We start from the raw sequence: 23035 nt of genomic DNA, 5'->3' as shown, positions 1-23035 counted from the left end.
TATGTTTTAAGAAAAGTAGTGCAAGACATAGAAAACTCAGGAAAATAATCATATTTTTGAAATAGGTCTTAGAAGAGGTTTTGACATCCTAACATTGTCTTAAAGACAAAATTTCTTAAAACCATTTAGTGAGAAAAAAAAAAAAAACTGTTTAGTGAAACTTAAACTGTTTCATGCAATTATTTTACCAGAAAATTGGGGTCACTGGAAAAATATAGTTTTTCTATGTTAGGAGCAGAAAATGCAGAAAGCACAAAATTACTGCTTGGCATTAAGTGGTTATGAGTGTTTGCTGTGACACCCACTTACAGAGTATGTACTTTGGAGAAAGGGATGAAACCAGTCAAATGGCCCTGTCCTAAAGGAGCTGAAAGCCTAGTACAGAGATGGATGGATAAACACATACCTCCATATGACATAAAAACAGTACTATGACAGCTGTGTACATGTGCTGTTGGAATGCACAAGAGGGGCACCTGACCTTACCCAGGGGCAAGAGTGTCTCGGCTGAGCTTAAAGCCCTGCTCCAGTGAGCTCAGGAGAAGGCTGAGAAAGAGGACCTCTGGACAGAGGCAGCCTGAACATCCCTGACTGCAAACATCCTGAGCTGGTTCAACAAGTGGCCTGGCTGCCCCTGGGGGTCCAGGAGCATCTCGTCTGAGTTTGGATGACCTGGGCCAGCTTTGGCTGAGCCTGTTCATCCTGATGATATAACCACAGAGCTCTTGGGATCTGGATTCAATGGAGACCAGGTCCTGGTCCCTATTTTCTCCCCTTCAAGGTAAATCTGGTCTTCATTTGCAGCTTTTTCTTCTAAAACTTTCCCCATTTCTTACTCTCCTGGAGGTTTCACCGTTTTTTTTTATTCCTCCTGAAAATGGAGTGCACATATAATGAAGAAAAAGATACATAACGTCTATACAGATATAGCTACTAATGATCCCACAGATCCTAAGGATTTTCAGGGTATCCCTCCTTTTGCTCCCATTCCCCTCCACTTTGGAGCCACTTCAGGTATTAGCAGAGCACAGGGAGGGAAGGTCCCATCTACCAAACACCTCTCCACAGGAGCTCCAAGTTTCAAACTCTTGTTCCTACACTTCATCATTCACAGAAATCTTTAAAACTAAGAAGAAATCATCCTAGTTTCCTGCTCAAGAACAGTGACTCAAGCTCTATTAACCATTAACCATTTCCAACATTCTGAACACACCAGACACACCCATCCTGCTGCTCATCCACCCAGAGCACTCTCCTCCAGACCTGTGCATCGCCTCCTTCTGTACAGATGTCAGCATCTCAGTAAGGATAAGGCTTACCCTGACCACCTTATTTAAGCTGTACCCTTACCATAAGCCACCCTCTCCCGCACTCAATCCCCCTTACTTTTCTCTACCTTTTTCCCCCCAGGTACTGTCACCTTCTAGGATATTATAAAAGTTACCGACTGAATCTTCCTTTCTCTTCCTTCTAGGATGTAAGCCCCGCGAAAGCAGAGATCATTATAGATTTTGTTCATTAATGTACCCCAACTACTTAGAAACGTGTCTTAGCACATCACAGGGGTTCAATGGCTATTGGCTGAATGAATAGATGAATGAATGGATGGATTATGAAGGCCAAAAAGAAAAAAGTCCAAAACTCCTTTCTATTCTCATCTACCCACTGCCTGCAGCTACACACACTGTCACAAAGAACAACGGTTTTGTGAACATGCCCTTCATCTTCTGGCCTCCCAATGTCCTGACCCACAGTCAATTGGCTCTATCTCCACCCCCTTCATTTTCACTTGTTGGACTCTGCTCCTATTCAAGTGACATCTCCACTCACTCTTTCCCACAAGCAGAATTTCCTCTCCCCTCTCTGTATTCACAGCAGCCTCTGGACCTCTGAGACAACACCTGACACCACCTCTCTGGTACTATATACTTCTGCCAGATGCTTCCCCCACTCAGTTAACCTCCTGGATAAACAGTCACATGACTCAATTACTCATCTCTTGCATTCCCCGGGGGCCAAGCCCAGAGAAAGGGAACCTCCGACAAAGGGAAATTTCTGCCTAAAAAGCCCCCTTTGTAGAGTCCTTTGTCCTGTCCTTTATCCACGGTCATCACCTGCAGCCTGGGTTAGGTAACCCAAGTGGACTGTCAGGCCATTCCATGAGAATATAACTGAACTAGAGTATTTAGGGAACAAAGCTTTGAAAGTGTTGTTTAAAGCAGTCCCTAAATTCACTGCTCAGAACACAAATCCACTTTCACCATTAAAAAGGCAACCCTTATGGAAAGGATTATCACTCCCCCTTGGATCATCACCCCCATGAAATGTTAAGTGTGTTAAGTGATTCTAATTCTCACAGCCTGCTGAGGAAACACTTTCTATGGAAATGCACTGATGACCAGTGATTTGCTCTGGCTCACCTCAAACCAAACAACTGTCTTGTTGTACTAGTGTTACTTGTCTTCCTCCTTAAGGCTCACCCTTATAAAGCAAAAACATATAACAAGAAGTAAAAGATATAAAGGCATTATACATACTGTGTGTGTTTAATTTACAGTAAACTGCTTTTAAATGACATTATTAGTCAGTATTTTTACCTGGATTGATTTTTTTTTTTTTTAATTCTACTTTTAAGTAATCTCTACACCCAGTGTGGGGCTCGAACTCACAACCCAGAGATCAAGACTCACATGCTCCACCAAGTGAGGCAGCCAGACATTCCTGGATTGATCCTGACAGTCTAAAACACTCAACAGCTAGAATCTGTGATTTTTCCTTAATTCTAAAGAGAGTGTAGATTAAAATACCATCTGAACCTTGTTATATTTCCATGGATATACTCTATGCAGATCAATGGATAACCTCAGAGTTGTGATGCTTCTAGACAACGCCTCCTCCCTCACAAGAATAAATGAGTTGAGAAATCAGCTTCATAAAATTAATGAAAGCTGAAGGCTGGACGCCTGGGCTGTGCACTATTATACCTTTGTTAAAGCAGAAAAGTACACAAAAAGTAATGGGACAGGTCCTTCTTGTTCTGTTTTTTCCTCTGGGCCCAAGAAAGCCTATCTCCAGCCTCTTCCTACGCAAATCCTGACCAAGCTTCTTTGGCTCTTTAAGGTCTCTTTATGGCCCCTGGGTCGGAGACTGGGGCTCCTCTCTCCTTCACTCACTAACAGTTACTTCCTCCTCTACAGTTGTCTATCCTGTGACCCTACCCTCTCTATTCCTTGACAAGAGTTCAAGGAATTGGCTTGGCACTCAGGACTCTCAACAGTGACACTTCCCAACATGTTCACTCTTAACTCCTCCAGCAGAACCGCATCTGGTCCCCTCCTTTTGGGAAGCCCGCTCCTCCCAGCTCTGGACATCTTGGGTTTTCGCAAGGCTAGGAAGCTCGGAGGCGAAGACCGAGCTAGGAAAGGGAGTCGCTCAGGAGAACAATGACCGCTCTAAACCTGCCCCAGGGGCCTCGCTGGATGGGACGCCCTAGGGTAGTGTGAAACCCGCTGCTCACCTGGGGCGCGGCCAACGGAGGCCTCGGAGCCATGCCTGCCACGCCGGGGTCGGCTTCCAGACTGGGGCTGGGGAGAGAGGACAGGGCCCACTCACCCGGCTGCAACCGCCGACCCCTCACTGCCGCGCCGCGCCCGCCTCTGCCCCTGAGCCAGTTCTCTGTGGAGAGGGATTAAAGGGGCTGCGCGGACAGCGCCTGGGCCTGCCGCTCCCCCACGCCCAAATTAAAGGGTCGCCGCGTCCGGGACACCGTCCTCTGGCCACGCCCAGTCCCATCCGCAGGATGGTGGGCGCGGCCCGGCGGATACAAGCCAAACCCGTGGGAGGTGCCGCCTGGACCCGCGCACTCGGAATTACCGCTTCTTGGGGACTCCGGATTTCACGACCTCGGGCCCACGCAGGGCTCGGGCCAGCTCCTCCTACACCTGCTGCAGGGTCCGTCCTCTCCAATGCTGATGTGCGGAGGGACGGCCCAAAGCGGCCTCAGCCGCACTGGGGCCGGACAATGGCCGCAGCGGCGGGGCAGAGACGGAAGTGCGCTTGCGCACGCGGAGGCTCACTCCCGCAACTCCCGGGCAGCGGCCGACTACACTTCCCAGAGGCCTCCGCGTGTGGGTCCCATAGAGGCAGCCTGGGAGGTCTCTTCGCCACTTTTGGGCCGCTGTGGTGGGGTTGGCAGTGTGGCTTGGGTACTCGTGCGTCCGTTTATTCCAATAATAGTCACTGAGCACCTCCTCTGTGTTTGGGGCATGTTGCTAGGGGCGAGAATCAGCGGTAGATCGGAAAGAAAAGACCCTGCTTTCGGGGAGCTAGCGTGCACTCCTGTGGACGAGGCCAACAATAAAAACGTAAACATATCAAGGTACTGACTTCAGCTACAGGAATTAGACAGTTAAGCAAGTGGGGCAACGTTGCATATTCATCACAAGATGCTACTTCCTTTTCCTCTTCTATGCCATCTTCACCCATGGGTCACTACGGAAGGTTTAAACAATGATTCCCCAGATCACACTTACTATGACTAAGATACTTGAGTCACTTATTGCTCCGAGAGGATAAGAGAAACTTTTCCTTTTGTCCCAGAATTGGTAACCCGGACTCAGCTGAGGACTTAGTTCTTCTTCATTCTAAAGAAAGACCAAACATTTGAGACTAGACATCATCAGGTCTTATAAAAGGGGGGCCAGGTGCTGAATTTTTGCCCTATTGCTATTAACCGTTGCCTGGACACAATCCCTTTCCCAGGTTCTATGAAAAGACTGGAATGGGAAAGAAAACAATTCCTCATAATGGCATGTTCCCAGGAAAAGGGGAGGTTACATAAACTACCCCCAATGCCTGCCAGAGCAAGAGAAAGGGAGTTGGAGAAGAGGCTGGGTGTAAGGAGAGCAGCCTGAATTCTCATTGTGTAGTAAGTGGATACACTGGAAAACAACTGGGTTTAGCTCTAAGGGAGTGAGAGGGGTGCAGCTCACAACATTACTGGGTGTGAAAAGTTGCTGAGGAGGTTGGAAGAGGTTGAAGCAAGAGCCAGATCTCCCAAGTCAGATATCAGTTGATTTGCTCTAAGAATCTCACAAATGCACTTACGTTTCTCCCAGTGTAGCTAAGCAACTTTAATGCTGGATGAAATCGTTTTAAAACCTTTTAAAATACACCAATGCACTGAAAATTGGTAAGATACACTGAAAGCAAAAACAAAGCAAAAATAACAACTTAAGAATGGTAGGTGGAGGGGCGCCTGGGTGGCTCAGTTGGTTGAACCTCCGACTTCAGCTAGGGTCATGATCTCACGGCTTTTGAGTTTGAGCCCCGGGTCAGGCTCTGTGCTGACAGCTGGGAGCCTGGAGGCTGCTTCGGGTTCTGTGTCTCCCTCTCACTCTGCCCCTAACACACTCACATTCTGGCTCCGTCTCTCTCAAAAATAAATAAACATTAAAAAAAAAAAATTTTTTTTTTTAAAGAGTGGTAGGTGGAGCACTAGAGTCAGCTCTCGCCTGGAAGACTTTTGCAAATAAGGCAAAGTTGAACTTTGTTTTCCATGGTCTCTTACTTTCCTTTCAAGGACGCCCTCTGGCCGGGAAGGCCAGGGGTGGGGCATCGAGATGGGAGCCACAGGCTCCTCTCAGGGGGAAGTGCGGCCCTACCCGGCAGGCTCTGCCGCTGAAGGTCAGGTGGCCAGGTGGGTTGATGTCGTCCAGCCGCGCGGAGAAGACAGCAAGCTGGCCAGTTCCTCCTAGGCCAGTGCACACCTTAGGGTTGATGGCAACCTCCCGGGCGTGGGGCGTGGCGCTAACCTGTCTTCCAGCCGGTGGAGAGTCACATTCTTCTCCTAGCCTCCTGTTTCCATGACAACCGCCTCCGAGGTGTCTCCGAGGTGTCTGCTCCCTACTGGGAGTCCCGGAGCTGAAAAGATCAACTCGCGGGTCCAGTTGAGGTCCCAGGGCACGGGCGCTGGGCCAGGGACATCGGCGGAGGCCACCAGGTGCCCGAGTGGTGCTCCAAAGCCTCTCATGTCCCCGCTACACGGTGGGCAAGAGGCCGCCCCTGTGCTGGGGAAGCGACTAATAATGCAGTATTCAGCGGGTTTTTGTCCCAGCCACGACAGAGGCGAGAAGACCCGTCGTTAATGCCAAATGCCTTCCATATTGCCTTCTCTGTCTTTAATATCCACGTGGATTTGACCTTCAATTCCTCACTCGGCCCGCCGTGGGTCCAAGGCTTCTGGCTGGGGCCTTCCCCACAGCACAAGAATATCCAAGTTCCAGTCCCTTAAAATGTTCATTAAACTGTTCCACTCTCTCGTTTCCAAGAAAATTCGTGAGAAAAAAAGGGGGGGGGGGGACTTGACGAAGGTAGCTCGTCCAGATCCTACTCTGTTAAGCCAGAGAACCAGCGATTCCTGAACCAACAGTTAACTTGGGTCCCCTGTCTTGCCTGCACTCCCGGGCTGGCAGGACACGAATGAGGCGCTGAGTGGAGGCTGTGTAGCTTCAGCCATCCACTGCTAGATCTGAAGCCGACCTTCGAGTCGGACACGAAGGGAAGCGAGTTCTCAGCGCCCAGGTCCTCTCGCTCACATCGACTAACACCTGCTTTAAGTTTGGAACTTCAGGGGTCAGTCCGCAGAGCGCTGGGGCTCTAGTGCCACCTGCTGGCCACTAGGACCCGCTACTCCTGTAAAGTTTTCTGCATAACAATATTGAGAACATTAATTTGACAGCTTCCGGACCATTGCCGACCCTGCCAACCGCCCACCCTCAAGTCAAGCTTCCTCCATACGGCCCAGAAAATGTTTTTCAATTCAACAAAATTTCACTTAACACCTATGTAGCCCTCATTCCCTGAGCCCCCGCTGCCCTCTATTTCCTCACAAAACCTCCCTGGTGGTCTGCTACTCTGGGCTGAGCTGAAGACTCAGCTCTTGCTCCAGACTCAGCTGCAGCTACTCAGGCTGGACCTGAGTGGTGTCGCCTCAAGGGCAATGTAGTCCCCACAGGTCACAAGAGCCAGGTGTCAGGAGACCTCGATGTGGTTTTGGGGTGATGGTGGGGTTCGGAACTGACAGCCAAGAAAGAATTCTTGAAGTCGTCTTTGGTGCAAAAAGGTGATTTTATTAAAGCACAGAGACAGGACCCCTGGGCAGAAGGAGTTGTACTGGGGTTGTGAAGAATGGCTGGTTATATACTGTGGGACTGGGGGAGGTAAAGTCGAGAGGAACTTTCTTAGGGGCACCTGGGTGGTTCATTCGGTTAAGCATCTCACTTCAGCTCAGGTCGGCTCAGGTCATGATCTCGTGGTTTGTTATTTCGAGCCCCGCGTCAGGTTCTGTGCTGACAGCTCAGGGCCTGGAGACTGCTTCAGATTCTGTATTTCCCTCTCCCTCTGCCCTCCCCCCCCCCCACCTTTGTGTCAAGAATAAATAAACATTAAAAAAATATTTTTTTGATTAAAAAAAAGAGGAAGTTTCTTAAAGGGATTTTCCAGATGCTAAAGACTCACAGATTACTGGAGGCCTAGCTATTGTCAAGCTAAGGTTGTTTTTCCCTCTAGCAAAGCATTAACATTAAGACAGTAGGGAGTTCCTGGAGAAAGCTTTACTCTGCCTACCTCAAGTAGTTGTCAATGGGCTGTAGGTTATAAGGAAATTTAATTTTATATGCCATGTCCTTCTTGCCCTTGTTCCCCACATCACTATGGAGGGGAAGGTGATGTTGGGCTCCAGGAAACTGAGTCTATAGGTTTCTGGAGATTAGGCTATTGATAAGATTGCCTTTTCCTTGTAATTTACTAAGATATTTGTAAACCAATGGAGACTCTATCAGTTTAACCATTTGTTTCTGTCCTTTCCTTTGACCTTGGGCAGCCAGGAATGCCTGAGGAATGTCACACATATCCCACGGGCGTGCTAGCTTGTGCTGGGCCCTCAGCTTGCCTCTTGGTCCCTTATCAACCTCATTTTGGCTTCTGGCTCAGCCATCTTGCTCTCCCTGTCGCTTGCTCCTTGTTTATCAAGTCTCCTTATGTCTCAGTGGTGCCTCAAGTGTATCCTGGCATCTCATCTTTGCCCTGGCACTGTGGCCTGGTCCCATTCTCTCCCCGGGTTTGGAGTCATGAAAAATGTCTACTCAAGGAAGGTTCTCCTCCGATACCTCTGTTATCTGAGACAAGGGTGTTCAAAGACTGTGAGATGTGGTTAGTTGTGTGGGAAGATTGATCCTACCTGGAGATCCAAGATGCAAACGGCATCTGAGGGCTTTTCTGGACAAACACAGGGACACTGCTTAGAGACCAAGAAGTGGACAAAATGAGCCAAGGACAGAATATGGAAGGAGGGCAGAGAACGGATGAGGTGCTAGAAATAAACAAGATTATATTATACTTCTTGATTAACCGTGTTTCTGAGTTTTTGTTTTTAAAATAAACTTGCAAGTTAATTAACTTGAAATTATTCTCAACAAGGTAATTTTTGTTCATGGCTAACGTTCTCTAACATTACAACCAGATATATGAGTCAAGGGACCTGAGTTAGGCTGCCCTTAGACTAAGCCTGCCAGGGGCCCAGTTCCAGAGACATCTGTGGACTGTAGCCCCAACTGGACTGTAGCCACAAGTGGATCTTGCTCACTTGCATGCCCCATAAACGTGTGCCCAGTTAACCTGGCTGAGTTTATGAAACGAAGGCTTTGCTTTATTAAAAAGAGTAATGGGCTCTGAGATCAGCTAGACCAGCTTCTTCCTTTTAAGGATGAAATAGAAGCCCAGAGAGGGAAAGACACTAGTTGGAGAAGAAAGAAAATGGCACAGGAATTCAAAGCTGCATATGATCAGCTGAAGGAGATTCATAAGTTACATGTGGCATTGGGCTGGTTTTTAAAAAATGTTTATTTATTTATTTACTTAATATTGAGAGAGAAAGAGAGAGAATCCCAAGCATGGGGCTCAGTCTCACAACCGTGAGATTATAACCTGAGCGAAAATCGAGTCAGAAGCCCAACCAACTGAGCTTCACATTGTGTTTGTTTGTTTTAACTCATCAGGTGAATGCTGGGGTTTAAAACAATTTAAATTTTCAATTTATTTTTATTTTTGAGAAAGAGAGCACATGAGCGAGAGCGGGGCGGAGAGGGGGGGACAGAATTTGAAGCAGGCTCATGTTGACAGCAGTGAGCCCGCCTGATGTGGGGCTTTAACTCAAGAACTGTGAGATCGTGGGGAGCCTGGGTGGCTCAGTCGGTTAAGCATCCAACTTCGGCTCAGGTCCTGATCTCACAGCTCTCCTGAGTTCAAGCCCGGCGTTAGGCTCTTGTGCTGACAGCTCAGAGCCTGGAGCCTGCTCCGGATTCTGTGTCTCCCTCTCTCTCTGCCCCTACCCCACTTGCACTCTCTCACTCTCTCTCTCAAAAATAAATAAACATTAAAAAGAAGAAGAAGAAGAAAAGAACTATGAGATCATGACCTGAGCCCAACTTGAACGCTTAACCGACTGAGTCACCCAAGCGCCCCTAAAACAATTTAAATTTTAAAATGGTAATTAAAAAATAGAACACATTCTAGATTAGGTTTTTGGTCATTTGCATCATTTTCTTCTTTTCCATTTTCTATTCAGCCTTATTTGAAGGACTGCAGTTGTATGGTCACCAACAAGTGTCTTTCCCTCTCTGGGTTCTATTTCATCTGGAAAATGAAAGATCTGGTGTGGCTGATCCAAAGCCAAATTTTATTTTTCCCCTACAACTGTTATGCCTGGCTCAAACTGCATAGGTGTGACCCGCTGGGAGGTGAGAAAACGTGGAAGTTAAAATCAGCTGGGTCTTCGACCTGCCTGGGCCTTTGCCAGGAGCTGACTGCCACACATCCGCTGGCATCTGGGACCTCACACCTTGGGCGTTTCCTGCACCTCCCGGCACAGAGGCACAGGTCTAGAGGGCTAATTCGGGAGACAGGCCCTGCCGTTACCATGGTGACCTGCCAGCTTCTACAGCCTTGGTTGCCGCCTAGCAACCAGGACATCCAGGGCACCTGCAGCTCTATCATTTCCCTCTGGCCAGGTATTGGGGGCAGCTGTGTTCAGGGAGGTGGCTGGCTACCTGTCCCTCTACTGCTAGGCCCGGACTTGACCTCTTTAGCACTTCTGACTTCTCTGCCTTGGGGCCAGGCTTCTATGACTTTGTTTCCCCAGGCCCAGAAGTCCTAACCACCCACCCCTTCCAGCCAGGGTCCTGGGAGCTTAAAAAGAGTTCTTACCTTGGACACTCCTGAGTCCCTCTAGAGGAGCAGAAAGGTCCAATGTGGTATGAACTAAAACACCTTTCTCTCCGCCACACCACCCAGCAACCGTTGATTTAGGCCTCAGATTTTGGAGCCACTTTTCTGGATGGATAATCTTTGAGATGGGATACCATTGACAGGACAGCCTGGCTAGAACCCAGGGAGGCATCAGTGTTGGGGAGTATCACCAGAGCTGGGGATCCCTTCCACTGGGAGATGGGCAGGCATACAGACAAGCTAATCCAATATAGGTAGGGGTGGGATGGGCAGTGACAGGGTTGGTGGCATAGGGTGTACCAGGAGCATGTATGGGGAAGGGGACTCACCCCAGGCTAAGTCAGAAAGGAATGTTTCTTGGGGGACATGATGCCTGAGTTGAGGCTGGAAGGGTAAATAGGCATCTAGGTTGGAGTTGAGATTTCCATGAGGGTGGGCTTTAGGTGGACTGGGAGGTCTTCAGAGTCTGCCTTTCTGAGGGTGTGATTCCCCATCCAAACCCCACTGATCTTGTGTCTCCTTGTCTGTTTCCTCCTCTTATCCTGTCCCCTTTCCCTGGGCAATCTCCTCCAACTCCATGACTGTAATCCATACTCCTTTGTCACATGTGGTCCCTTCTCCCTGGGCTACTCACAACTTATTTGTCCACCTGGTGAACTCTTACTCATTCTTCAAGACCCAGCTTGATGTTCACTCCTTTCTGGCCTTACCAGAACCACCCTTTCATTCATACATTCAATTCACACACTTCTAATGAACAGCAAGTGTTAGGCCTAGAATGTGACCCTATATTGTAACTGTCTGTTCACTTGTCTGTCTCCTGGCGGGGGCAGGAGATGGCAGGGCTCTTTTGTTTTTCTTTTTTTTTTTTTTAATTAATTTTTTAAGTTTATTTATTTTGAAAGAGGGAGAGAGAATGCGAGAGAAAATACACCCAAGGCTCAGAGAGAAGGGGAGAGAGAGAATCCCAAGCAGGCTCCGCACTGTTAGCAGAGCCTGATGCGGGGCTCGAACTCATGAACTGAGAGATCATGAATTGAGCTGAAATCAAGAGTCAGAAGCTTAACCATCTGAGCCACCCAGGCCCCCCACCCCACCCCATCTTTTGTTTTTCTAATCCTTAGGCTTTAACATTTACTCTCTGAATGAATGGGTGGATGGATGGATGGATGGTGGATGAATAATCACACAGTTTCCTGTAAAGCAATGAAAATAAACACCCCAGGTAACTCTCTGAATCCCAGTTCTATCCCCTGACACCAACCCAAAGGGATTTGGCCATATGTTATTAAATTATAGTGAATTAAAATTTGCTTGAAATAACCACAGACTCCCCCGCTCCCCTGAGCCTGCAATGACCAGATTACATCTCCTCCAGGCACAGAAGTTTGACATTTCATTGCAAAGTCATTTTCTTCTCATTTCCTTATGTTGCTAAAATATTCTATTTCTCTTCACTTCCCCTTTGTGTCCCCATTACTCATGTTTAGTTAAATTTATCTGCTGCCATTTTTAATCATCTGAGATAGGCTTGCTGGTGTAGATGTTCCTGGGGCACTGCCTGGCCTTCCAGACCATCTGTCTCCTCCTGAGCCACTCTGAGAATTGAGCATGGACCCCTCCCTCAGCGATTCTGGGTTGACCCTCAGACCCAAGGTTTTTCCCCAAGGCATCTCTGACTTCAGGGTTCTCCCTTTCTCCCCACACTCATTATCTTCCTCCTTCCAGTCTCCTCCTCTCCTGTTTCCTGGGGCATGGTTTTCATTCTACTTCAAGGCCTGGTACTTACTGAGGTCCTTTGGTCACACTGAGCAAGGGCCTCCTAATTCTTCTCTCACAAGTTCCCTAAGTAAGCCCTTAATGGGACAAAATAGCCAGCAGTCAACGTGGGGATTATTTGGTGCTTGCCTGGGACACTGCTATACCCATCACATTTCTGTGGCTGGATGGATATCTTCCTCTTTCTCACTAGCCCATCCATCCTCATAATATAGGGATAGGGATACTGTTCTCCCTGGAGGCAGTTGGCAAAGACCAGAAAGGAATATTTTGGCTTGGAGTGGAATCTCAGTTTGGCCTCTCAATAACTGTCTCACTTAGGGACCTGGAATTTCCTTTGGGACTTAGGGCTTAGAACTACTCAGGAAGGGGCATCTGGGTGTCTCTTCCCTTACCCCTAGGCCTAGAATTTTTGTTCCCCATCCTCAAGCAGGCTCATTTCTGCTCCCAAGCTTCCCTGGGCCCCTCAATCCCCCTTTAAAAAATTTTTTTCTTAATGTTTATTTATTTTTAGACAGAGAGATACAGGGCATGAGCAGGAGAGGGGCAGAGAGAGAGGGAGACACAGAATCTGAAACAAGCTCCAGGCTCCAAGCTGTCAACACAGAGCCCCTTAATGGAGGTTTCTTGCACTCTCCAGACTAGTTGCTGCTCTTGAGCTTCTCTGGGGCCCTCAATTAATAAAAATTCCTTTATTTTCAGTACGTTAGGTGCCCAACTTTGGCTGAGGGAATGATCTCACATGTTGTGAGTTCAGGCCCCACGTTCGTTGGGCTCTCTGCTAACAGTGCAGAGCCTTCTTCAGATCCACTGTCTCCCTCTCTCTCTGCCCCTCCCCCCACTCAAAATAAATAAACAAATGTTTAAAGATTAAAAAAAAAAAAAAAAAGAACTGCTCAGGAAAGGGGCAGTCAATTCCCAGTGGCCACTGAGAGGCAGGTAGGTCTCTGGGAGGCAGGATCAGAAGGCTGGGATGATTGCCATTTACTGAGCATTTGCAGTGCACCGGGCTCTGTGGACATATTTGGGGAGTTAGGGTTGTGAATCCCCTTTCTCCAGGGTGATAGTAAAAGATGCTTGTTCCTCACCTCAAGCTTAGGGAAAGGAGCTTCTGTGGGATCACTCAGAAGGCTCAATACATGTCCTTTGGAGTTCAGGGATACAGTGAACTAGGGCAGGGAAATCTTAATGGCAGGAGACAGGCTGGCCAGATGTGTTCACAGTGCAGCTAGGAGAGGGGCCGCATTGGGGTCTGCCTCCAAGGCCAGAGATCATGGGGGCGAAAGATGAGTGAATGTTTCCAGTGGACCAGAGGTGGCTGCTGACATGAGAGAAACAGCATGGGGTCATTTTACAGCTTGATCACAGAGGCTTTCACAGAAGCCTCTGGGAGGAAGAAAGAGCTGAAAATTACTGCCAGGCCAAGGGGTAAAGAAGAGGTCATATGGGAATTTAGCTTATATTTCATCCAAGAGCAAGGCAAACTATTTTATAGTTCTATTTTGTGAGTCATGTTTATAGGGCTACACATAAATTACCTTATTTTCTTTTTGTTTAATGAAATGTACTTCACTCTTGTGTCAATTCAAAACATATTTCATCTTTCTAGAATAAGATCATATCTCCAATCTACGCTCATCTACATTTTCTATGATTTCCAGCTGCATTTAGGCCAAAGAGGTCTATTATCTTTATTATTTCCCAAATAGTTTATGTTTCTGAACTCTTATCTCATTTAATTCTCATAACAACCCTGGAAGGAAAGTGCCCTTGTTATCTGTTCCACTTTTGGGCATCAGCGATTAAGAAAGGAGCTCAAAGGTACACAAGAGTGAATGGCAGAGTCAGGTTTATTTATTTTATTTTAATATTTTATTTTATTTTATTTTATTTTATTTTATTTTATTTTATTTTATTTTTATTTATTTTTTGAGTCAGGCTTAATTAGATAAGTAAGGCCGGGGTTAGGGTGGGAGTTCAGGCAGTAGTGGTGCCAATGTGAGGAATGAGCGGCGTCAGCAGCCCTCCCCCGAATCTCCATCCCTGCTCCCACTTTAAAATATGGGCAGCTACTTTCTAGACAGGTTCCACGTGGGACCTCCTGACAAACAGTGGCCCTACCGCTGCCCAGGACTTTGACACAGGTTCTTGGGGCACTCTGTCCCTGGACAGCCTCCACAAAGGGGCCAGAAGAGGGTTTCCTTGGTTGACAGTGGCTCTCCAAGCACTGGGTCAAGTGCCATGACCAGATGAACCCACAGTCATGTTTGTATGAGTTCAAGTTTTGGGAGGGGAGCAGGAACCAAGAGCGCACCTGCAGAGAGGGGTGCCCAGAAGCAGGAGATGGATGAGCAGCCTCAGGTCTGGCGCCAGGGAGGTGCTGCCTGTGACCAGACAGCTCCCAGGAGGCCTGGACTGCTCTCCCATTTGGCTCCATCCCAGGATTTCCTGGTGCCTGCGGGCACCTGCTCCACCCTTGTAACCTTGGCTGTTGATGGGTTTTTTTTTTTTAATTTTTTTTTTCAACGTTTATTTATTTTTGGGACAGAGAGAGACAGAGCATGAACAGGGGAGGGGCAGAGAGAGAGGGAGACACAGAATCGGAAACAAGGCTCCGGGCTCTGAGCTGTCAGCACAGAGCCCGATGCGGGGCTCGAACTCACGGACCGCGAGATCGTGACCCGGCTGAAGTCGGACGCTTAACCGACTGCGCCACCCAGGCGCCCCATTGATGGTTTTATTTTCACATCAACACACCTTTGACTGAGACAGAAATTCTTAAAAAACGTATTTCAGGGGCTGACCGCTCAGAGCCCGGAGCCTTGTTTCCGATTCTGTGTCTCCCTCTCTCTCTGCCCCTCCCCTGTTCATGCTCTGTCTCTCTCTGTCCCAAAAATAAATAAACGTTGAAAAAAAAAAAATTTAAAAAAAAACAAAAAAACGTATTTCATTAAAATTTACAATTCCTCCGCATGCACTGGCCCACATCAGATTCTTCCTTCCTTTTTCTTTTTTAAAATTTTTAATGTTTATTTATTTTTGAGATTGAGAGACAGAGTGCAAGCAGGGGAGGGGCCGAGAGAGAGGGAGACACAGAATCTGGAGCAGGCTCCAGGCTCTGAGCTGTCAGCACAGGGCCTGACGCGGGGTTTGAACTCGTGAATGGTGAGATCATGACCCGAGCTGAAGTCGGGTGCTTAACTGACTGAGCCCCTCAGGCACCCCAGATTCTTCCTTCCTTAATACCACTTACTCATCAGTACTATACCTCCAGGAATACAACATGCCCCCAAGAACTCCATGCATCCTGTGCTCGCTTCGGCAGCACATATACTAAAATTGGAATGATACAGAGAAGATTAGCATGGCCCCTGTGCAAGGATGACACGCAAATTCGTGAAGCATTCCATATTTAAAAAAAAAAAAAAAAAAAAAAAAAAAGAACGCCATGCATCCTGCCTAGTCCCACCAGCCTCCTTCCGGCCACTTTGTTTCCTTGGAATCAACGGAGAAAAATGAGCAGACTGGCCTAAAAGCAAGGGCCTTGAACAGACACACGGCTATAGCTTGCAGCAGGGCTAGAATGAAGTCCCATGGGTTTTTCTCAGCCCAGCTGCATCTGCCTGGTGGCCAGAGGAGGCGCCAGGGGCTCAGACACACAGACATCTAAACTGGTTCTGAAGGAGAAATCTTGTGCTTTGCCCGCCACTGGGACTTCACCGGTGATTTAACGGGACTCTGGAAGAGGACACAGCTGGGGTGTCCCACTGGTGTTATTTGAATCAGAAGCTCCTCTTTCGTTTTTTTCCCAGTGAAGCAGCTTCAGCAGGTGTTGAAAAGTCTGAGGCAGCCGAGGGTAAGCTACAATAAGCAGCTTGTGTCTGGCATCTAATTTGATTTGACTTGTTTTCCTAGCCATGAGAACTTGGAGCCAGGAATAAAAAGCACAGGCTGCAGAGGTGACAGCTCCCTGCTTCATGTCCCTGGCTCTCTCAGCTGGAGGGTTCACTCTATAGCCACAAAGCTATGCAGAGGGAGCATAGCCAAGGACTCATGTCAGGCACACACAGCATGGGAGATTATTTTTGATTATGTTTGAAAAGCCCCAGAAAAATTGCTTCCCCAAACTTTCCATGTTCAGGCAAGGGAGTGATTTATTAAGCATGAGTCGGGACTGGGCCAGCTCTCCTGGTCGGCTAAAATTGGTCTGGAAAATAAAGTAATTTGTGGTTGTCAGATCCTAAATTAAATGATTCAAATACTACTGTGGCTGATTAAAGGACTTTATTCAATTTCCTCTTGACCACATGCTCTTCTGTGAAGGCAAGAGATACTGTTTCTGGAAGAAATGCAATATTTGGGGACCGTCGATCTAATCTAATGGGTGGTGTTTATTAAGTATGGTCTCCCCTCCCTTTTTTGATGACAGGTAAGACTTAAGTGGGAGGAAGAAGTGACTTCTTGTTTATGAATGATCCTCCCCATGCCAGCCATCTGGGTAAGAGCCACTGCAATAAACCAGGCTGGGCGCCTGAGGAATTTTTAAGGACCCTGAAAAGACCTCAAGACAACAATAACAAAGGCCAAAAACTGAAACACGAGCATGAGTAAACAATAAAAAAAAATGAATCTGGGACCGTAGCAGACAGTCTAATAGTGGTGTCTGCATCACCCTGGCCACTGGCAGAAGGGACAGCTGGCTACCTTGGTGCCCTACCTTTTTGGGCCCAGTGGTTGAACCCGGATGGGACTATCCAGAGATATGATGTGCCCTGGCATAAAATAGATAAGCTGGCTTGGGGACACAAATGAAGAACTCCAGGGCTGAGGTGGCCAGTTTCTGATACAGATGCTGAAAGGAGAAAAGAGAGAGGTCAAGGAGATGTTCAGATCAGTGAGGTGGTCAGATATGAGAAAGCAGCTCAGGAAAAAGAAGCTAGGAGCCAGGGAAAGGAAACTTTAAGTAAGTGGGGGACGAAGGTGCTGCTGATGGAGAAGAGAAGAGAGCAAGCTCAGAGAGAGACGCTGTGACCCTGGGAGAGAGATGGAGATACCAGCCGGCCCTCCCCGGGCAGCCCTTATGCTAAGCTCCTTCTCTTCCAGGTTCTGCCCCAGTTTGTGCTCATCTTGAAAACAAGCTCACCCCTTCCTAAGGTCATCCAAGCAGGACTCAAAAGAACCCAGGTGGACACAAGAATCAACAGAAGTTTTCAACACTGAGCCACAGGGCAGTTCACCATATAAAACATAAGCAGTTTTTAGAGAGTGATTCATCTTATCTCAAAGGGATGAAATGAGACCAAACCAGTAGGGAAAATCATGGCCTTTTGGCCACAGCAAGGAGGAGGTGGCAGGCACTGAGAAAGAATTGGGTTCACCTCCTCTGGGGCTACCTGCTCTCCCTCTGACCTTACTCTTGGGTTTCTGTCTCTGGAGGAAAGGTGAGCCTGCAGATTACAGTCATGGCCTGGCCCTCCTATCCTGGGGCCAGACAGGAAGCTCACTAAGGGGACATTTCACTCAAAATCCCAGGTGCCTCCAAGATCTAGTGAGGAAGACCACAGAGACCCATGAAGGGAACACAGAAGCGAGAGCATCTGGATCCTGCTGGGACCACTGGAAGCTGCAGATGCACTCATCCAGATTCCCTCAGGCCTCTCAGAGTCTGGGCTAAGAGTTAGATGGTTCCCCCGGTAATGAAACTTTTCTCACCACATTTAACAGGGCTAAATTTTGCTGTGTCCCAGCCCAGAGACCTGGAACCTGGGTCAGTTATCCCCACCCCCAAATATTAGTGGGGGCTTTCCCTTTCACTTCCCCAGATCCATTCCACCTTCTGCTGAGACCCATGGGGGATAATTGTCACACTGGGCCAGTGGCAGGGAGGTGAGTGAATACTAGGAGCAAAGATGAGCATCATCCCCACTGAATGGTTAACATGCAAATCTTCCTCCCCAAATGTCTAGCACAGTCCTGGGCACAGGCAATGGATCACAGCAGCTGGACAGGAGCCCACCAACTCCTGTGGACTATACAGACAGTGCCTTCAGCAGTGGCTTCAGGGACCTTGCTCTCCCTAAAATGCTCTCCCCACAGATAACCACGAGCCTCCCTCCCCCACTTTCTTTAGGTCTCTGCTCAAGTGTCACCGTCTCAAAGAGAAGGATCTGATCATCTGATTTAAATATCCCTTCTTTTCCCCCTTACCCTGCTATTTTCCCCCCAAGCACTTATCCCACTTGCCACAGAATATAGTTTCATGTTTATTTATTTATTTACATTGGAATGTAAGTTTAATGTTTTGTGTGTTTTGGTATCCATTCCTCTGCACACAGAATAGGCCCTGGCTCACAGTAGGCATGCAGTAAATACCTGTAGAATAAATTTATTGAATGGATTGTTTTAATTTACACTTTGTTTTTTAGCCAGAATGTACATTTTTCATATATTGACAATCAGTCTAATGCAGTGAGTAAGGCCATAGACTCTGGTGTCAGGCCGCTGGGGCAGATTCCTAGCCTTGTCACTTTATGTGTGGGCTTGAGCAAGTTCTGCGCCTCAGTTTACTCATTCATAGAATGGGAGTACTCTGTCTTCCTAGTAGTGTTATTGAGAGATTTAAAGGAATCGATGTATGTAATGGCTTGCAACAGATCCTGCCTATGTAAACGTCAGATTAACGTTTTATTGGGCATTTGTGTTTCATTCCAAATGTTTCTGTTCCTGTCCTTTGTCCACTTTTATGGGGGCTATTTTTCTAGCTGATGGGAGCACCCTCCTGGGCCTGGGCTGAACGCCTGCAGTCCGCACAGCCTCCAGGGGGCGCCCGGGGCCCGCGCTGCGGGGACGAGGCAACCCGTGAGTGGGCAGAGAACGGCGGCCAGAGCCGCGATCTGGGTCCCCCTGGGTTTGTCCCCATTGTCCCGAAATCCTTTTCTCGCTGCCCCATCCAAGTATGGTGAGCTGGAGAGGGGCCTGGCGCTGGCGGCTGGAGCGTCGTCTGGGGACTACAGCCTTCAGGATCGATCCCACTTTTGTCCCCCCTTTGTGTGGGGACCTCGAGTTTTCAAACCAATGTTACATTGTTTCTCCACCTTCCCGCCCCGCCCCCGCCCTGCGCCCTTGGGAAGCAAGCGGGGGATGCTTGCCCTAGTGTCTCAGAAGATGCCCCCTGCCTGTTGCCTGCATCTGAGGCGGAGGGGGGGGGGGGGGGAGTCTTGGTTATTTTACTAGAAAGAACTTTGAACATTAACACGTCTTCACGGCCGTTTCGCTGTGACCTTAGGAACTGGGGACAGAAGGCAGGGAGGGGTAGGGGCGTGGGAGGCTGCACCGTCAGGATTCCCTCCGGGGCTGGCTAGTAGGGTCACCAAGCAGCAGCTCCGTGCCCAAGCAGGGGCCTTAGATGGCAGCTCCTGGGCTGAGGAATGGAGATGATGGGGTTCAGGAGCCCTAGACAAAGTAAGAGGGATGGCCACAGCGTCCCAGCTAGAAATGAGGCCACAAAATCCTTGGGGCTGAGGACCAGAGGCCTCTGCAGGAGCAGACGGTAGGGGAGATACAGGGCGCTCACTGTGGCCAAGGTGTCACCTAATGGCTAAGATTATCAGGTCTGGACATGGCAGCCTGGTTGTGAAAGCAAGTGGAAGGGTATCAAGGAAGTCTGTGACCTGGCCAGGGCAATGGGCCGTTCACACCATGTTAAAGTTACCCAAGATGAAGGCAGTTCTTTGAGGTGAGAAAGGGTAAGCCAGGACCCAGAGCAAGGGCTGAGAAAGGGGGGAACAGCATGCAGGAGCCTCAGAGGCTGGGTGGGGTTGTTCAAGGGCACAGAAGCCATGGTCTCTGGGAGTACTGGGGGTCTGGAGAACGAGTGGCAATGCCCAGGGGGTATGGGGAAGCTTAGCAGGAAGGGTCAGGTTCCAGGCAGAAGATGGAAGGAGAGGTTGTGCATGTGTCGGTGGGAGATGGCCCCTGTTTTCCAGGGTGGGAGGAATGCAGATGGGGGCAGGTGAGGCGATGCAAGACTTCTCAGGTTGGCTGGACAGGATAGGGTGACCAAGGGTATGAGGGCTGGACAGGCCCCAAGGCCTCATGTGGGGCCCTGGACAGAGACAGGGCAACAGAGTCGTCGCTCATGCCCCAGGCCTCAGCTGCTGCTTCAAAGGACCTATCTCCTATTAAGAACCCCCTGCACCACGATATATCCTTAGAGGGAGCCAGTCATGGGCTCTCAGTGCACGCCAAGGAGCCGCACACGTGCAAACACTTCCTGAAGCATAAAGTGCTTTAAAAGGCCCTCTGCCTGGCATGTCAACCCCATTAGAGGGAACATTTATCACAATGGAGGCACAAGCAGGTTGTTTGATGGTAATTGCTTTCCTAACCCATAGAGAAAATGCATCACAAACCCACCACAATTAAGTAAAATGGTCGCATTCCTCTTTTTTGATTTAGAGCTATTTAGAAATATTAGCAACTGACTTTGTTTCCAGTTGTTGTTGTTTTTCTCAACTGAAACTTTTTTCTTTTGAATCCCATAAAATATTCTAAGTGCTCCAGGAGAGGGGAATGAAAGGGTGTTTGCATTTCCAGCTCGGCAGCCAGCCATTGCTCAAATAATACCCTCAATATGTAACCTGGGAGCTTAACATCCTCAAATATTTATAATTACACAAAAATGGCCCTAAGAAATGTTCAGCTTACTCACAGCTGGATAATTGTTGGCATCCAACGTTCACAGACTCAGAGCTGCTTCTGAAATTTCAGTGGTGTCCCTCTGCCACTCAAAGCATGCATGGTACGTGGAGTCTGTGGGCAGATCCCCAGTGGGGCAGAGAGATGGCACATAGAGGTCCTAGCTCTCCCTGGCACGTTGCAGCCTCCTCTCCTGCTAGGCCTGAGTTCCCTTCTCCTTCTCCAGAGCGTGACAAAATGCAAACGGCACCCAGCCTCCTGGTCATGAGGAAGAGCCAGTGTATTGTACAAACACACATACAAAGGTGGACTCAATCATTCCCAACAAATCCCTCAGTCACTCGTGGATGAAGTCCCATATCTGGTGGTGTCCCATGGAGTCTCAGATGCTTTCCATAAAAGGGTGCTGTGGTCAGATGAGCATGTGACTGGCTGCAAATCCCAACCTATGCCCCTTTGGAGAGGTACAATGCATATCCTCTACTAATACATTTTCCCTTTCCCATGGTCTCTCCTGCTGCTCCCTGTGCTCCATGCACATTTCCAGAAGAACATCAAGAAAAGTATTTTCCCTGCATAATTATCCGCCTCCTCCCCACCCACCTACACACATCTTTCCTGCTTTGAAGTGGCAGCTGCTCTGATTTCTTTAGGTGGACTGCACTCTGCATTTACTAGTCAGGTGGAGTTAAACTGCAGGAGCTGCCAGCCAAGGCTGGGGGCGAGGGACCCTGGCACCAGCCCTCCCCTCACCCCACCTGCCTAGACTTTTCTGTCCATATTCAGGTCTCCTTCCCACTTCTCCTGAGCTGGGGACACAAGGCTGTTGGTCCTTGGATGGGTCACTAACCAGTGCCTGCCCCTCCTTCCCCAAACCCAGACTGCCTTTCAAGGTCAAGAAACCAGATTTGAAATTCCTCTTCGGTGAGATCAGCGAGTATGCTCTCAGCTGCAGGACACAGACGACCCAATCCAAACTAAATCACACAATAAAGAGAGTGGATTGGCTCACATAACCTCAGAGTCCAGAGGTGGCCGAGGTGCCAGCCGAGGTTCCGGCAGGGTGCTGACTCCACTGCTCTGGGATTCTCTCAGGCCTGCCTAGCTCTGGCTATGGGCTTCATCCCTAGCTGAGCCACACTCAAGGCCATAAAGAAGTCAAAGCTGTTCCAAACCCATGTCCACACTCTGACCACACAGAAGAGTCTGTGGGTCTTTCTCTCCATGATCAAGAAACCATCTTCCCAAGGACCCATCAAAAGTCCCTCCGGTCCGGTTGATCCAGATTGGGTCTGGTGTCTACACATTGGCCAATTGCTGAGGCCAGGTGGATGGGACGTGCTGATTGGTTTCACTCTATCAAGACCTGCCTGTGTAGCTGGGGGAGGGTGGGAAGTCTAGAGGCTGCATGCGGGAAAGATGAACATTCAAATAAAGTGTGTAATATGTCATCAAAGGGAAGAAGAAATGGATGCCAGAAGGCCCACAGTGGTGAACATCCACTTCCCTGGGTAACTTGTAATAAAGTCCCCTCAGCTTATCTCTCTGAGAAGCAAAGAATCGATCTCTTTCTCTGTGCACTTCAATAAAGAGCTTTCCAACGTTTATTTATTTTTGGGACAGAGAGAGACAGAGCATGAACGGGGGAGGGGCAGAGAGAGAGGGAGACACAGAATCGGAAACAGGCTCCAGGCTCTGAGCCATCAGCCCAGAGCCCGATGCGGGACTCGAACTCACGGACCGCGAGATCGTGACCTGGCTGAAGCCGGATGCTTAACCGACTGCGCCACCCAGGCGCCCCAATAAAGAGCTTTCCAAACAAGGTCCTGCCTTGTGGTCCCAGCATCTAGAACACTGGCTGGCCCATCTGGTGCTCCACCAGTTAAGAGTGGAAGGAAAGGATCAAAGACAGGAAGAAAAAGGAAAGCCAACTTCCCATTTGCTTGTTGCACGTGGCTCTGGGGCTCTGGGGCTCTGGGTGAGTCGATGGACTGAGACAGCCCTGGGATCAACGGTGCCGGCTGGTTGCAGTCTAGGACCCAGAGTGACACATGCCCTCCTCCAAAGACCTCGCTTCTGAGACAGCCAGGAGAAGGAAGAGCTTTTGCCAACAGCACTATGTGGCCTGTCACGTAAGTATCCACTACCTGAGCTGCAGGGATAATTCAATGAAATTCTGGAAGCATTTATGGAACATCTACCTATGCCAAGCCCAAGAATGGGCACTGTAGAGCTCACAAGTGGACAAGGCACAGCTAGTCCATGCCCTGTGGGT

General features: G+C 48.7%; 1 protein-coding gene and 1 non-coding gene across 8 annotated transcripts in view; one reads left to right on the top strand and one right to left on the bottom strand.

The window, feature by feature from the left end:
- Window positions 1–23035, bottom strand: part of ZFP90 (ZFP90 zinc finger protein) — a 116303-nt gene that overhangs the window by 33708 nt on the left and 59560 nt on the right. The window contains exons 1-2 of one of the 7 annotated variants that reach the window (XM_045443286.1): window positions 3874–5270; window positions 3518–3584 (exon numbers count right to left, since the gene is read on the bottom strand). The exons of 2 other annotated variants lie outside the window; for them this stretch is intronic. In XM_045443286.1, the coding sequence (XP_045299242.1) occupies window positions 3518–3550 (33 nt within the window). In that variant the 5' untranslated portion in view covers window positions 3551–3584; window positions 3874–5270. Of the gene's footprint in view, window positions 1–3517; window positions 3676–3873; window positions 5271–23035 lie in introns of those variants that run through there. 4 more of the 7 variants (XM_045443285.1, XM_045443281.1, XM_045443280.1 and 1 more) reach the window with 4 other exon arrangements.
- On the top strand, window positions 15373–15479 carry LOC123579508. Its single transcript, XR_006702810.1, has one exon. It is a non-coding gene; the product is annotated as a U6 spliceosomal RNA (small nuclear RNA).

This window comes from Leopardus geoffroyi, chromosome E2 (assembly GCF_018350155.1).
Source record: "Leopardus geoffroyi isolate Oge1 chromosome E2, O.geoffroyi_Oge1_pat1.0, whole genome shotgun sequence".
NCBI lineage: Eukaryota > Metazoa > Chordata > Mammalia > Carnivora > Felidae > Leopardus > Leopardus geoffroyi.
This window is presented reverse-complemented; position numbering and strand designations above follow the sequence as displayed.